The sequence below is a fragment of the Carassius gibelio genome, chromosome B3 (genome assembly GCF_023724105.1).
Source record: "Carassius gibelio isolate Cgi1373 ecotype wild population from Czech Republic chromosome B3, carGib1.2-hapl.c, whole genome shotgun sequence".
Taxonomy (NCBI): Eukaryota; Metazoa; Chordata; class Actinopteri; order Cypriniformes; family Cyprinidae; genus Carassius; species Carassius gibelio.
The window spans coordinates 48,834,903-48,851,566 of NC_068398.1; the positions used below are offsets into that span (position 1 = coordinate 48,834,903).

A 16,664-nucleotide genomic window follows, 5' to 3' on the forward strand; every position below is an offset into this window, starting at 1 on the left:
CAGGAGCGTCCATCTTACTTCAGTGAAAGCCGCTAATGTCCCTGTCTTGCATGCAGAGATTACAGTCCCACTGGTGAAGAATGCATTATAGCCGGTTCCTCCAGCTGATATGAGGGCACGGATTTACAGCCCCTACTAAATTGTACCCAAGAAAGGCGGTGGGTTAAGACCTATCTTGGATCTGTGCGTTTTGAACCGGGCCCTACACAGGCTCCCATTCAAGATGCTCATGCAGAAGTGCATCTTCAGGTGCATCCGTCCCCAAGATTGGATTGCAGTGATTGACCTAAATGACACGTACTTCCCACGTGTCTATCTTTCCATGCCACAGGCCATTCCTGCTGTTTGCGTTCGAAGGAAGGGGTATCAGTAGAACGTCATGCACTTCGCGCTGTTCCTGTCACCCCTTGTCTTCACGAAAGTTGCAGAGAAAGTTACCCTGGTTCCTCTATGAGAACAGGGCATTTGCATGCTCAACTACCTTGCTCAGTCTCGGGATCAGTTGTGGGATCACAGGGACTTGAGTGTTCTCACACCTCAGCCTGTTGGGTGGACAAATGGGAAAAGAGCAAACTCTCCCCAATGCAGAGGATCTCTTTTCTCATTATGGAGTCTGACTCGATCAAACAGACAGCACGCCTCATGCAAGAATTTCAGGGCCGGCCCTATCATTTTTTCGGGCCCTAAGCAGATTTTCACCTAACCAGCTAGCATCCCATCCCTGTGTACACATTATACACTAAGACCTAACTGTTAAGTTTTACCATTTTGTTTTACTCAATACATTTATCTTTCAAGATATAGATAGGAAATATATATTTTGGTAGTTGACAAATATGCAATAAAAACACTATTCTGGCCCTTCAACTAATTAAAGTTGTCCATGGAGTTTAAAAACAAGATATGGTGTCACACCAGAGGACAAAGTTTTATGTGACATATCAAGTTTATATGCTTTTAGAAATATGGGCATAAAATATTGTTGCCCATTACTAAAATAGACAGTTGTAATATTATGCCTGAGGTATTTATCAATCAATCAATCAATCAATCACCTTTATTTATATAGTGCTTTAAACAAAATACATTGCGTCAAAGCACTGAACAACATTCATTTGGAAAACAGTGTCTCAATAATGCAATAATTTATTAACAATTGTATACTTCTCTTTTTAATTTATAAAAGATGTAATTTAATGAACATCCTTGAGACAGTCAAACCAGGACAATTTTGAGATTAAGCTCAAATTTAAAACAATAACAATAAAAATCAATCTATTAACAAAGCAGTTTTTTATAACAATGGCTCCATGTGAGATAAATAAATTTTAAATGACAACAATATTATTCAAATTTTTTGTATCGTGTAACACTGAAAATGCCATGTCATTTCAACAAGTCATTTAAGCAAACTTATGATTGCTTAAGAGAAATGTATCAAAATTCTGTTAAATTAATGCTTAAAGCATAAAGGGTAGGGGACCCGCACACATTTTCAGTCGAAGATTCATGCCTAGAGTTCGGGGCGGCTGATTACCAGGTAACCCCGAGGCCCCGGCCCGGCTACATGCCCAATGTTCCCACTACTCCCTTCAGGGATCAGGTAGTAAGCCTGTAAGTGCAGCCCCTGGAGAAGGCAGAATCTTTGCTTTGTCCCATCCGAGATGTTACCTAGACCAGACACAATGCTTCAGTGCCCGGTTGCATGAAACTCCTTAAAGGCCATGTTGCAAGGTTAATTTTTTAACGAATATGTGCAATTTGCTTGTTGGTAATAAACATTTAAACTGTTATCCATTGTATTTTATGTTGTTGGGTATCACAAAACAGAATATAATACGAAAAAGTAGGTACTATCTTACAGCGGTCTCCTTTCCCCCACAATGCATTGCATCACGTCACGTTGGGGAGAGAATTTACCAAAGCCGCCTTGAGAGCATTGAGAGTGACTAGAGAGACGAGAGTATTCAGATAGCGCAGAACGCAGATTATAGATAAATACATATATATAGATAGAAAGATAGACTAGATACAGTATATAGATAGATAGACAGACAGATAGATAGAGAGATAGCGATCCAAACACACTCACTTCCCTACAGCACAAACTTTCTAACGCAGTTTACATGGGACGGCACCCACACAAGCTCCTGTCAAACACAGCCACACACACGCGGCTACGTTTGCAACAACATTTTCACCGGAGGACGGAGATAAACGCTTAGTAACGTCCATATAGCTAGCATGATGTCTTTTATTTCTAGATGACAAAGACAAAATTTACCAGTTCTACGACACTATGACAAAGGTAACCGATACTTCTCTGAACTAACGTCATGATCACTGCCACTAGATATAAAGAAAACATTGATTTTTCAATCGGTGCTATTCAATGACAGTAATAAATAAATAAAATAGCAACTCACCAGGACACTTCACCAACTCATTCTCCTCGGACTATGCATAGGCTTTGACGGACATCAGTTCTTGGCAGTTCCTCATTTGCCCTCTTACGACTGGCTCGATCGAATTTACACAGCTGCGGGCCATCATACATGTTGGCTCTTGCCACCTCTTCCTCATCCCGGTCAGACCCTATGATGTTAGTTCTGATGCTGCGCGCGTTCCAGGCAGGTTTTTGAGCTCGTAATCACTCTTTCATATCACTACTAACGACTTTGTACCTTTCCAGGCAAGTTACGCCAAACTTTCTGAGTGCAAGGAATTGTAACTAGATTATTTATTTTATTGCAACGTTGCATTGACCTAAAATCGTTTTTTCAACGTGTACTACTTGCATAAACACTGCATCCGCAGGCAGTATTATTCGTAGGGGCTGTCATCGTTGTTTCGCGTGCTGTGTGACCTCGGAACTCGGAGTACATCGATCTAGTACGAGACACAAGTTCACAGGTGGGAAGTCATGGGTTTGATTGCCGTTCCAGTGCACTTTCAAGGGTTTAAGGTTGGAAAAACACTGGTTACGGGTTGCCTGGAACGCTGCATCATACTAGACTGAGGCTACCTTTCCTCGACTTCTCCCCAACATGACGTCATTACCGAGTTGCGTAAAAAAACGTTAATACCAAAAACTTAAAAAATAGGTCTTTAAGACCATTTTTGAGACATTTTAAAAATGATATACATATCTTGAGTGATTTATGTACCCATTAATCGAAAGTGGTGTTTAACCTGCAACATGGCCTTTAAGTGAGGGTCTCGCCCATATAAGATAGAACCTTATAATTCCAAGGGGACTATATGTCCTGCCAAATATTGCAAAAACGCATTAAAATTTACATTTAGAGATGACTAATAAAATATATTTAGTGTGATTTTTTTTTTATTTTATTTATTAAGTATTTATTTCTTAAGTAAGCTTGCATGGTATCTACAGGTCCTTCTCATATTGCATATTGTGATAAAGTTCATTATTTTTCCATAATGTAATGATAAAATTTAACTTTCATATATTTTAGATTCAATGCACACCAAATGATTTTGGCATACAGCTCATGAAAACCCTGTGACTGTGGGTACTTGACACTGGACTTCAGGCATTTTGGCATTTCCTTCTCCCCAATCTTCCTCCACCTTGATTTCCGAATGACACGCAAAATTTGTCCAAAAGTCCAGTGCTGCTCTGTAGTCCAGGTCAGGCACTTCTGCAACGGTTTCTGGTTCAAAAGTGGCTTGACCTGGGGAATGCGGCACCTGTAGCCCATTTCCTGCACACGCCTGTGCACGGTGGCTCTGGATGTTTCTACTCCAGACTCAGTCCACTGCTTCCGCAGGTTCCCCAAGGTCTGGAATCGGTCCTTCTCCACAATCTTCCTCAGGGTCCGGACACCTCTTCTCGTTGTGCAGCTTTTTTTGCCACACTTTTTCCTTCCCACAGACTTCCCATTCAGATGATTAGGTTAATAGCTCGTTTAGAGAACCTGTTCATGATATGCTAATTTTTTGAGATAGGAATTTTGGGTTTTCATGAGCTGTATGCCAAAATCATCAGTATTAAAACAATAAAAGACCTGAAATATTTCAGTTGGTGTGCAATGAATCTAAAATATATGAAAGTTTAATTGTTATCATTACATTATGGAAAATAATGGACTTTATCACAATATGCTAATTTTTTGAGAAGGACCTGTATGTGGATAAAATATGTAGTATTTCTAATTTTTTGGCGGTTAACCAGTTGACATTTTCAAGTGGCCTTACTTTTTATAAAACATGTTGCATACGATTTTAATTTACTGAAAATCTACATACACTGTACATTTAAAAATACATGATGCATGCTTTCAAGTTTTTAAAGTTGCCGGTGATATTTGTATTTCTCTTCTGTAAAAGCACTTTAACATTTAAAAAAAAAAAATACAAATGTATTTACCTTACAAAAACACTCACAAAACGATCGAACTTATGAAAACATCGAACTATGGCTTAATATGAACTACAATAATTAATTCATTGTTTAGCCCGACCTGAGTGAAAGCTACAACTGCTCCCTCGTGTGGTTATACACACAAACGCAGGACGGCTCGTACTTGTACAAAACAACAACAATAGATGTTATGATGTCAGCCTGACAGACCATTTCACCTCAACAGATGCGACAGCAGATTGTCAGCGCAGGACGAAATATAATATAGTTGATATCAGATATTATTGTTTCCTCAGTGAAGAGCTCAGATCTGCGCCAGAAGCACAGCGGTGAGTCTCCGTTATATAATAACAGCCTATAATAAACAAACAATAGAGAACCTACACTGCATTTTACGGTTAAAACCCACCGCTGTTTATTATTGTGATGTTAATTCTAACTGGAAGCTGAACATTCAGGACAAGCGTGGGTTTAACAGTTAAATTACAGTTAAAGGATCCTGTATTTCACAGACAGAGGCGTCGACCGTCATCATGGCTTTCCTCGGAAGAGTGTTTTCTCTCACAGTTTTGTTTGGCTTTGTGACCGCTGACTTGCACAAAAGAACAGGTAAGTTAATGCTTTTAAATCTTTTGTTGTCTGTTAAACACGAGCTCTTTTTTTCTTGTGGTCTTTCATTCTCCTGCGTCAGTTTTTGTCAGACTTTTGGCAAGTTCAGCGTATAACCATTAAAATGAATCAAGCGAGAGCCTGACATATCAATGAAAGTCCCCTAGAGCTCTTATAAAATGCTTAAATGAAATGCGTTATCATCACAGATGATCAAGACAAGCGGTGAGAAAAGAAACAGGCACCACGTGATCAAACCCATGCTCGGGTTGCCAGGTCCGCCTTTGCCTCGCGGGATTTGGCAACTGTTTAGCAAGGAGTGTTTTGGTTGTTTTATAGAATATGTTGTACAAATTGCTCTGAAACATTGTCTCATATAAATCTTAATAAAACTAATAAAACTGATACATCATCACAATGAGACCGTGTGCTGTTTTGACAGCAGGGCCGGAGATTTGCGGCGTCATTAAGAAATGCGCCATTGTACTTGTTATGTTGCCAACTTCAGGCAGAGCCCTCTTATAGATTCAGAATTAGGGAAAAAAAGGGGTTTATTTAGACACAGATAATGTTGTAACAGGTAGTATTCGGTTAACAGTACAGTGCTGTACTTGCAAACAGTGACCCAATGTCAAAAAAGTTTATCATCAAGGCTATAATGTGATTGGTTTACAAAGTAATACAAGGCCTTATTTTTAAAAAAAAATTAAATAAAACATTCATCGAATAAAGAATTGTTTTATTTATTACTTTCTATTAACATTTCATATATCCCATAGCAGAATGTATATATTGAAGTTGACCATTTCAGTTTTTAAAAAATAAATGAATGAATGAATAAATAAGATATTTAAATTGTGAATGGGTTATAAACAAAAGTGAGCAAAGAATGCTACTTTTATAATCACCGAAACTGTCAGTAACTGACTGAGCTCTACACTTTTTGTAATCGAGGTAGTGATGTGTCATGAATTATGAAGATGTCTACACTTTACATTGTGTTCAATGGCTGTTATTCATTACGAAAGGATTCATAGGTGTGTTGAACACACTGAACTCTTTTTTTTAATGGATGCACTACTGACTAACTTAATAATATTTCTGTCCCCACACACCCCAGCTCCTGTGTTCCTGGAGAAGTGGGATGCTCTTAGTTTAATTTCCCGCCAGAAGAGAGCCAACACGGGTGATGAAGAGACTAAACTCCCTGCCAGCCTCGAGAGGGAGTGTTTGGAGGAAGTGTGTGATTACGAAGAAGCAAGAGAAGTCTTCCAGGATAATTATCGCACAGTGAGTCTAAATCTTAATCTGAATTCACTTGTCTAAACTTGGGGTGTGTGACATTTATTCTTTGTGATGAAAATGTATTATTTGTGCAACAATGTGCAAGCAGTCATTATCGAGCATATCATTACTTTGCACAAAGCAAGCAAAAACACCTTGATAGTGCAAATATAAGTTTGCAGTGCGACTGACACTGATGGCATATGGAGTATTCTGACGAGGTGAGAACCACTCCCACTTTTGTGGCATTTAAAAAAAAACTGGTGAGAACTAACTGGACTCTCTTGGAGACATGGGCACAGGTCTGTCTTAGTTTAAGAACTGGTGTTCCCCAAGGCTCAGTTTCGGGCCCTCTTTTATTTATTATTTATCCATCACCATATCATTATCGAGCATGCCATTACTTTGCACAAAGCAAGCAAAAACACCCTGATAGTGCAAATATAAGTTTGCAGTGCAACTGACACTGATGGCAGATGGAGATTTCTGACGATGCCTTGCATACTTTTCTGGACCTTGACAGTTTACACCTGGCCCCTTCATGCATATTTAATGCATCTTCATTCCAAATACTAAGCCTTAGCCATCTAAGATACCAGTACAAAACACATACTCAAAATGTATAATAATTATCATTATCAAAAAAACGTAGATGTCATTTGTATGAATATCACACACTTCTAGTCGAATATTACTACTAATATTCACAGTTGCACTCGTTATTATGTACAGACTTAAATGGATTGTGTTTTTGTTTCTTTACAGGATATCTTCTGGTCTGTCTACATTGGTAAGTTGTGAATGTTGCATTATGCATGATGGTCATGTGAGAAAGTCATGTCAACTGTTTTTTTTCCAGACGTCTCCAGTTCTAGAGACCCACCTACCAAAATGTGTTAGATGTGTTAGACTAATTAAAGCACCTGGTTCAACCCAACAGCTGTTTAGTGTGTTGAATGGACTGGAGTTGGGAAACCCTGCATTTCAGGTACCTTAATGAAATAAATATGTAGACAAGTGGGATCAGTTGTTCCACTTGTTGCCCTGATGAAATCACATCAATTAAAGAAATCTATATAATACATTGGACCTATTCCATGTCCAGGTCAGCTGTTTATTAGATGAAACTGACAAGAGGTGAGAAGTATGTTGAAATGGGAAAAGCAGTTCATTATGTAATTACATGGGATTTCTACGATTGACCAGACATATCAAGCCTTTCAGAGAATCGTGTACTAATGCTCAAGATATGGTGTATTCTGATTTTATACATTTATAAATATATAAAGTTTTAAGTGTGTGACATTCATCATCTCCGATGTTGTTTTACTTGCTAGATGGTGACCAGTGTGCTGAGAAGCCATGCAAAAATGGAGCCATGTGTTCAGATAGTGTGGGGGGCTTTGACTGCATTTGTAAATCAGGCTTTTCAGGAATCAACTGTGAGACAGGTATGTAACAGAACCCTCATCTTAATTGAACTCTATTTCAATTAAGTTCAAAAGTACACACAAAAGGGATTAAGAAACAGAAAATTTTAATATTAGGCTTTCTACCCTTCTGAAACGCCAGAATTTGAAATCGCCCCAGTTGTGATTTCCCTCTACACATCTCTTAACATACATAACTCAAGGAGTTCTACCTTTAGACTTCCAACACTTGACAAGATAACCTGAATCATTCAGAAATCTAAATCCTCTACTTGTCAACTAGATTCTTTTCCAACACATTTTTTAAGTTTGCTCATCATCTTTGTCTTTAATCACGGAGCTTCATTCATCACTCTCTTCTGTTTTTTTCCGGTCTGAATCCGAAGTTGTCTGTCTCCACTCTTCCCCCTCCTCTCCGCAGTGCACCACGACCACTTTTGTGGCATTTAATAAAAAAACTGTGGTGAGGACTAACCAGTGCTCATTTTAAGTATGGCCTTTGATATAATCTCGTTTAACATCCTCCTAAACAAGCTGGACTCTCTTGGAGCAATGGGCACAGGTCTGTCTTAGTTTAAGAACTGGTGTTCCCCAAGGCTCAGTTTTGGGCCCTCTTTTATTTATTATTTATCTATCACCATTTTAAGGAATCCTATACATTTTTAGGAAGTACTGCATTCATTTCCACTGCTATACTGACAATGCTCAGCCTTATCTATCTTCTATGTCTTTCCTCCACCTTCACTGTTCAAATGTTTGCTGTAATTAAAAACTGACTATCATCTAATTTACCACTAACGCAATAGTGGTATAACTGAAATTTGATAGCTTCTCTGTGACCATTGTCCGGTCTATTTTTTTACCCATCTATGCTTGTTAAGGTCTGGTTCCCCTCCATTTGTGTAATTTCCTTCCCTTGGACATTTGTAACAGCAATAAGCTTCATACCTTTAAATCTTTTTGTAAAACTCATTTATTAAAACTTATTTAAATTATTTATAATTTCACGTGTACTAAGCAATGTTTTATTCCTCTTTGTCTTAATGTATGTTACAGTATGCTCTATTTATTGTTGTTATATTAATATTCTTAGGATGACTTTTAAGGTGTACTGAGAGTCATGAAAGGTGCAAAAATAAACATAATGACTAAAGATGCTGAGGTCTGTCAACAACTCATACCTGTCATGTCAGTCACAAGAGCATAAATTTACCACAGGATAAATTAGTATTTCTCAATTGTCTTTGTTATGTAATGCTGAATGAAGTTTGTTGTTGATTCTCACAGATTTTTTTTTTCTTCACATCTAGATCAAACGATATGTGTAATCGATAAGAGCAAAGGGTGCAGTCAGTTTTGTAAGCCGGGCTATCAGTCGTACGAGTGCTCGTGTGCGTACGGCTGGAAACTGCAGCAGAGAGAGAAGTGCGTGCCAGCTGGTGAGTGCCTAATGTCTCTATCTCACAATCAGTTTCTGAACAATGCACAAACAGGTTAATGCAACAGCTGACGATGGCAGATGAGTTGAGAAATTGTACTGATTATGAAACTTTCCTATTATTATAAGTACTAAAATAATATTAAAAATAACTTTGCAAAAGTAAACTAAAAAATATGATTTTTTTTTTTATTGTTTCAATAAAGCAATGTTTTATAAAAATTATGTATGTACAGTATGTACTGTTTTTTTTATTTAGTTTAATACCTAGATATTGGTTATATATTTAAGAACACCTAAATAAATTTACAGAGGAACCATAACTAAGTGCATATTTTACCATTGTATGAACACAGAATGGGATTTGTTAAGTACTGATTAGGGAGAGAATGATGGGAAGAGAGAAATGGTCAACAAGGATAAGCATTTTCCATTTGAAATGGTCAAAAACAGCCCAGCTTACAGTGTTCTATGTAAGATTAAGATTAGCTTTAGCACAGTAACACGATCAGCAGTTTAAGACATTAACTTGTAAGCACAAAGCACAAGATACTTCTCTTTTCAATATAAATAAGGCTTTATTGCGTGAATCTAATACTCTAAAAGCACACGCTCTCACACATTCACACAAGTTGCAGGAAGAGAGAAAGTGAGGAGAGTGAAAATGTGAGATCCCAAGTTTATAGCAATATGTGCAAATAGACAGACCTGAACAACTATCTATCACTTAATTAAACCTCGAATTGAGTTCCTCGAATCATCACTGAGTACACATTTACTTTTCTCTTTAGTAACGTTTCCATGTGGAAAAGTGGCAAGTTTGAGTCAGTGGGACAGACGTCAGTCAACCAACACACAGTCAGACTATCAAGGACTCACCTGTGCCCAAGAAGAGTGTCCCTGGCAGGTGAACAACCCACACTTGATCCTCAGGACATCATGTTTGTTGTTTACGTAAAGTCAGAGCCAGTCTGCAGATTTGAGTTCACAGATTTCATAGAAAACCAGATTTCTATTCCATCCTCAAGTCATTCATATTTACTTGAATTAAGTGCTGTTAGAGTTGAATGAGTTAAAATCCAACAAAGTCAGGGTCTAATGTTTCACATCCAAATTTTGAGCAGTTTTTGAAACACACCATTATTCTGTACATACACAAAACAATAATTAAAGACACTCACTGTCACATTTAGATGCCGTGGAAACTTTACAGTGTGCAGGTACTTTACATTGTGTGCATGTACTCATTGTTTCAAAGGCGATGCTGCAACGTGGATCGGTTGGTTTCTGCAGTGGGGTGATCTTCAAAGAGAACATGGTTCTCACCACCGCCCAGTGTGTTAGGAAGCACGACAGCTTTCAGGTGGCGGTGGGTGAGTACCATCAGGTTTTTGGAAAAATTGCATGAACAGTGGTTTCCCAACATGCTTAAAAGATCATTCGTCGCGTTCTACAGGTAAAAGGGTGACCTCATTCGAAGCAGGAGAGCAGACGCTTCAGGTAAAGCAGGTGCACATCCACCCGCTCTATGTTGAGGGCAAACCTGACAATGACGTGGCTGTAGTAGAGCTGACGCAGAAGATGGTCTTCAAGAAGAGCGTGCTTCCAGCCTGTCTGCCTGATAGAGACTTCGCTGACAGTGTGCTCATGGCGGGCGACTACATGGGTGTCGTCACCGGCTGGAAGGAAGTTTCCGGTGCAACGGATCTTGAAGGGAACCTCATGTTAAACCACCTTTCCTACGACAAACTGCTTGTTTGCTCACAGCGCCACTCTGGTCAGGTTGGTGGACATTTCAGTATTTTATTGTGTTCCCATGGTCCCGAAGAAACCACTTCACAAATGGTTTTCCTCATAATCAAACGTATTATCATCCACTCATACAACTGTATTATTATCCAAGAATCAAAACATAAAATCATCCATGGTCTTGGTGTAGAGGACTCTCAGAAAGTAGTAAAACTAAACTTTTCCAGTTTAGTAAAATTCTTGCCAACGTTGCTTAAAAAATGGGTCTGGGTTAAAACTCTAAAGGGGCCAACAGTTGATGATGGTGAGATGCTACAGAGATGATGACTAACAAACAATCAAAACATGAATTAGCTAGCTTTGGGCAACAACTTTCACAGACAGGGTCAATATTTGCAGGTATTGAAAACTTCTAAAAAAAAAGTCTGAAAAAGCGCTTTCACAAATGAAGGCTTCAAAAAGTCTTAAAAAAATCTTAAAATCATGATATTCATTGTGCATACACTGCAATAAACTGCTCTCTTTCTCAGTATTTTTGTCTTGTTTTCTGATATATACAGCACGGGTGTAAAAGCAGAGAGAATCAAAGGTATTTAAAGGAGAGACCTATAACTGAGTGCTTTTATTTTGTCTTTAGGTCACCAACAAAATGGCGTGTACTCTGCCTCGTGCTAAAGCAGACTGCGTCTTGGGACAGGGCAGTCCTGTGCTCACGCTCTACAGAGAGGTGTTCTTCCTCACCGGCATAGTCAGCCAACATCCAGGAACCGACTGCAAGAACGGTTATGTCTTACAGAAAGTGTCCCGCTTCTTGCCATGGTTAAACACATTCATGCGCCCATAATGAAAGAGAAAATAATTCATGTACGATAGATTTCTACCTTGTTTTTGTTTTAGTTGACATTGCCTTCGTTCCCACTTGTACACAGTAAATTATAAACGTTAGAAACAGTCAGAGTTCGTCGAGGGGGGGGCTGTTCCAGAAAACATGGTTAACTTACATGTACCCTCAACTCTCGGTTGATAAACCCAAAACTTGTTTACTCAGGGTGTATCTATTAATACGGCTTTATAATTTAGTGTCTATCTGTGAGTCCCATTATAAGTCCTGTAGCTAATAAAGAGATCCTTTTAAATGCGGAGCCATCAACATGTAAGATGAGAAAAAGTTGGTTTTAAGATTTGGAAAGCACAGAAATTCTATGTTGATTTCCACTACAAATACCATTACAAACTATCAACTTTAAACCATTAAAACCATTAAAAATGGTTTCCTGTAGTTTGATTTGGGACATGTAGCATTAGGTATTGGTGGATCGAACAAGCCACCAACAGAAGGTGACCAAATACTATTAGAGACCAATAGGCACCATTACAGTTTCCATTAAAATCAGTATAATATCCATAATAACTGATAAAACCATTGCAAATTCTGTGATGTTCTTTTTTTTTAAGCGGTAGGGTGGTGGTGTACACATACGGTGAAGCCATCCCTGTCACATATCCTGTTCCCTAGAAGTATGTGTTTGGAAAATAGGATATTACATCTACTTAAATCCCCTGAAAGTTACATCAGTTTTTGGAATGGAAAGCTGAGTTTTTCTGGAAAACCCCCTCAGAAGTGATCCGATTTGTGCTGTAGGTCCTGAACTTCTCTTGTAGTGAACCGTTTCACATTGATTACAAACACATTTAGTTTTATTTGAAGTAACATGCACTGATTAATATTTCAGAGTTACACAATGCATGTGCAACAAAGGGGTCTTGATACATATTTTTTTTATTATTATTTAAGTTCCAGACATACATTTTTATTCTGGGTTTTTTGTGTGTGTACCAAATCACTACTAAATTAGATATATATTTGACCATTGTATTACTAACTGAGCATGAGTACTGCAGATGGCATAAATAAGACACTAAAACCAATTACAGCTAGCTTTCTATAAGCTTGATGTTGGAAATGATTGCACCAACAAAAACTGAACATCTGCTTGAGTTTACCTTGACTGTGTATTTTATCATAAATGTTGTATTATTGGACAAGTGACTCCTGGACCATAAATAAAAAACAGTATTAAATAAGAGCGAAACTGAAGTCTGTCTTAAGAAGCTGATACTTCACACACAAACTCATTCATAACCGATATGGCAACTTCAGCAAAAAAGCATTGACGTGTGGATAATCTTAAATTGAACTTCAATCTCTGACCTTCATCCTCTTTTACAGCTGATTCCACAGAGTAAATCAGATCCTGAAGGACATGGGAGACCTTCAGGTCTTTGCTTTAGTGAACTAGTTCCTGCAAGAACTTAGTTGAACACCTTTATAAGAACTTAGCTGATCAGTTTCAGACGTCATGCCCACAAACCATTGGCTAAGTGGAAACACTCCTGTCATCATTGATTGGTTGAATTGGCTGAGGCTGAACGAAACAAACTGTGATTGGTTGTTTGACATGTCAGTAGAACGGCCTCATGGCAGGACCTCAGCCAGTTGAAAGCTCAACTCGTCCGCGGGAGTCTGACATTTGCATTTTTGGTTTTGGGAAATGTGTGCAGAACTATGTCACCAGACTATTTACCAAATCTTCACAGTACTTTAGACCACAATGAAAATACAGACCGCAAAAACTTCCTGGGACAACTTGTTCCCAGTAATTTTGGTGGAAAATTGGCTTTAATTTCTAAAGTATATTCCAAAACATAGGATACAAAGAATGCTTCAACTCCAACCCCCAAAAAGTCTCTTTAATCTTATTTATTAACCAACTAATATTGTCTTACAAGGCCTTTAATGTCCAAGCAATGTCAGTCAGTTCATCAGTTCATCTGAATAGGTGATGAACCACATCTCTCATGACTGCACTGAGACACTTCATCCTTTTGACCTTTACAATGTCCACCTCTGATGTAGCTTTCATTGGAGAAACAGGATAATAAATTAACACATTATTAAATACGTTGCTTACAAATTCAGTGATGTGTATATCATTGTCTATTGTTACATAGAACCTGGTTTGATCTCCTCCTACATTTAAAACAGTACATGTATGGAACACATCTAATGTCACATGTGTTCAGTGTTTTTGTCTCTCTTTGGAACGTATTCTCCTTATTTCTACTCATGTTACTGGAATGAACCTGCAGTTAGACTCAACTTCATCTTTGGCAGTGTTACAGAATAGCTGACCAATAACTGATGGATCTAGTGGCTGTTTGTGTCCTCCTCCCCTGCGAGAGGGATCGACCTCTCAGTGACCACACGTGGGAGTTTTTAGATCTAGTATATCAAACACATTAACCAGACAGTAGCCTCATTTCATTGTATAGGACTGAATTGAATGAGCATTAAAATCAATTCTGACCATCGATCGTCCTCCAGGGACTTTCTGTGAGTGTGTGAAGCTGGCATTACAGCTAACTGCATCCCCTTGTTTGTTTAGAAAGATCTAAACATTGCCGATTCAGCCACAGACTTCATCCTAGAGTCTGTTCCTGTCCTGAAGCTCCTGGTCAGTTGTGATATACATGACTGCCACAGACCCCTGACTCCTCTTATCCTTATTGATCCATCATGGTCTGTTGATTCCTCCGGCTCTGGTACGAATCACCAATAACTCTGTCTTGTCTACAAACTACATTTCACAGCCAAACACATGCAAGAAGTGCTGCAGGAAATTACGTAAGATCACCCGTGATACAGGAGTTCTTGTGTGAGACTGGATTTCTGCATGATGGAAATTTAAGCCTGCAAGAAGCTAATCATCCAAGCTTTTTGTACGCTGGTACAGCAAAAAATAAAGATAAGAAAGAGATGGTTGCTTCCAGAAGCCATACTTGTTCTGTTGCAGATCTATTATGACTCCTCCCCTGACCGTTCCCTTGCCCTGTATCTACTCTCTCATTGGCTGTAGGTCTGTGACTCCTCCCCTGACCGTTCTCTTGCCCTTTATGTGCTCTAATTGGCTGTAAGTCTGTGACTCCTCCCCTGACCGTTGCCTTGCCCTGTATCTGCTCTCTCATCGGCTGTACGTTTGTGACTCCACCCCCAAATATTTCCTTCATTAGCTGTAGGTCTACGACTCCTCCCCTGACCATTCCCTTGACCTTTATGTGCTCTCTTGCTGGCTTTAGCTCTATGAAACATCCCCCGAACACGCCCTTGCCCTGTATCTGCTCTCTCATTGGCTGTAGGTCTGTGACTCCTCCCCTGACCATTCCCTTGCCCTGTATCTGCTCTCTCATTGGCTGTAGGTCTGTGACTCCTCCCCTGACCATTCCCTTGCCCTGTATCTGCTCTCTCATTGGCTGTAGGTCTGTGACTCCTCCCCTGACCATCCCCTTGCCCTGTATCTGCTCTCTCATTGGCCGTACATCTGTGACTCCACCCCAAACATTTCCTTGCCCTGTATCTGCTCTCTCATCAGCTGTAGGTCTGTGACTCCTCCCCTGACTGTTCCCTTACCCTGTATTTGCTCTCTCATTGGCCGTACGTCTTTGACTCCACCTCCAAATATTTCCTTGCCCTGTATCTGCTCTCTCATTGGCTGTAGGTCTGTGACTCCTCCCCTGACCGTTCCCTTGCCCTGTATCTGCTCTCTCATTGGCCGAACATCTGTGACTCCACCCCAAACATTTCCTTGCCCTGTATCTGCTCTCTCATCAGCTGTAGGTCTATGACTCCTCCCCTGACTGTTCCCTTACCCTGTATCTGCTCTCTCATTGGCTGTAGGTCTATGACACCTACCCCGAACACTCCCTTGCCCTGTATCTGTTCTCTCATTGGCTGTACGTCTGTGACTCCTCTCCCAAATATTCCCTTGCCCTGTATCTTCTCTCTCTTTGGCTGTAGGTTTATGACTCCTCCCCAAAACATTTCCTTGCCCTGTATCTGCTCTCTCATTGGTATCTACTCTCTCATTGGCTCTAGGTCTACAAATCCTCCCCAAAACATTTCCTTGCCCTGTATCTACTCTCTCATTGGCTGTAGGTCTACGACTCCTCCCCAAAACATTTCCTTGCCCTGTATCTACTCTCTCATTGGCTGTAGGTCTACGACTCCTCCCCAAAACATTTCTGAGCATTTGTTTCAATTTTCACAAAACTTTTAGTGATTGAAAATCAGGACAAAAATTGTTTGTGTGCAGAGAGCTCTCGGATTTCATCAGAAATATCTTAATTTGTGTTGAGAAGGTGAACTGTCTTACAGGTTTGGAATGACATGAGGGTGAGTATTATTTGTGTGAACTATCCCTATAATCAGGTTATATGTATAGATTAATTTAAGGCAGATGAAGTCCGCGAAGGATAGAGTTGCAGTCTTTATGATAGCACACACTGTATAAAGGTCCTAGATTGTGCTATTTTCAAAATTACAACTTTTAAAACCATTTTCTGGATTTTACTTGTATATTTAAAGTTTTTATTCCATCAACATTTAAATATGTCGCTAACCAAATTAAGGTATATTACATTTTTATTTATTACATTTCTAACTATTACATTTCTATTAAGTGTTTGAATGAGTTGTGCTCCTATCTCTTAGGAAAAAATATCAGAATACATAAACATTTTTTACAATTACCGTTCTGTATTACAACACAAACTCTTCAGAATATAGTTAATTTCTTATTCTCAGTAATGCACAGATCTTTATATTCTCATTGTTTAAACTTTTTTCCCTCTGTAACTCATCTATTTATTTGGAAATATCACTGTGCCACTCTCTGGCTGAATTATGTAAGGACACTGTACCTCTGCCAAA

At 39.1% G+C, this 16,664-nt stretch overlaps 1 protein-coding gene across 2 annotated transcripts; it reads left to right on the forward strand.

Annotated features, from left to right (window-relative positions):
• The first annotated feature begins 4,505 nt into the window (after positions 1–4,505).
• proza (protein Z, vitamin K-dependent plasma glycoprotein a) lies at positions 4,506–12,984 on the forward strand. 2 transcript variants are annotated; one of them, XM_052550823.1, is made up of 10 exons: positions 4,506–4,716; positions 4,900–4,996; positions 6,117–6,286; positions 7,046–7,070; positions 7,618–7,731; positions 9,021–9,149; positions 9,940–10,055; positions 10,407–10,521; positions 10,605–10,930; positions 11,535–12,984. In XM_052550823.1, the coding sequence occupies exons 2-10, from the start codon at positions 4,921–4,923 to the stop codon at positions 11,739–11,741; spliced, it is 1,278 nt and encodes a 425-aa protein (XP_052406783.1). In that variant the 5' UTR covers positions 4,506–4,716; positions 4,900–4,920; the 3' UTR covers positions 11,742–12,984. The 2 variants fall into 2 exon arrangements, with proteins under 2 accessions (XP_052406783.1, XP_052406784.1); XM_052550824.1 differs by having other exon boundaries at positions 4,904–4,996.
• Positions 12,985–16,664: the final 3,680 nt, after the last annotated feature.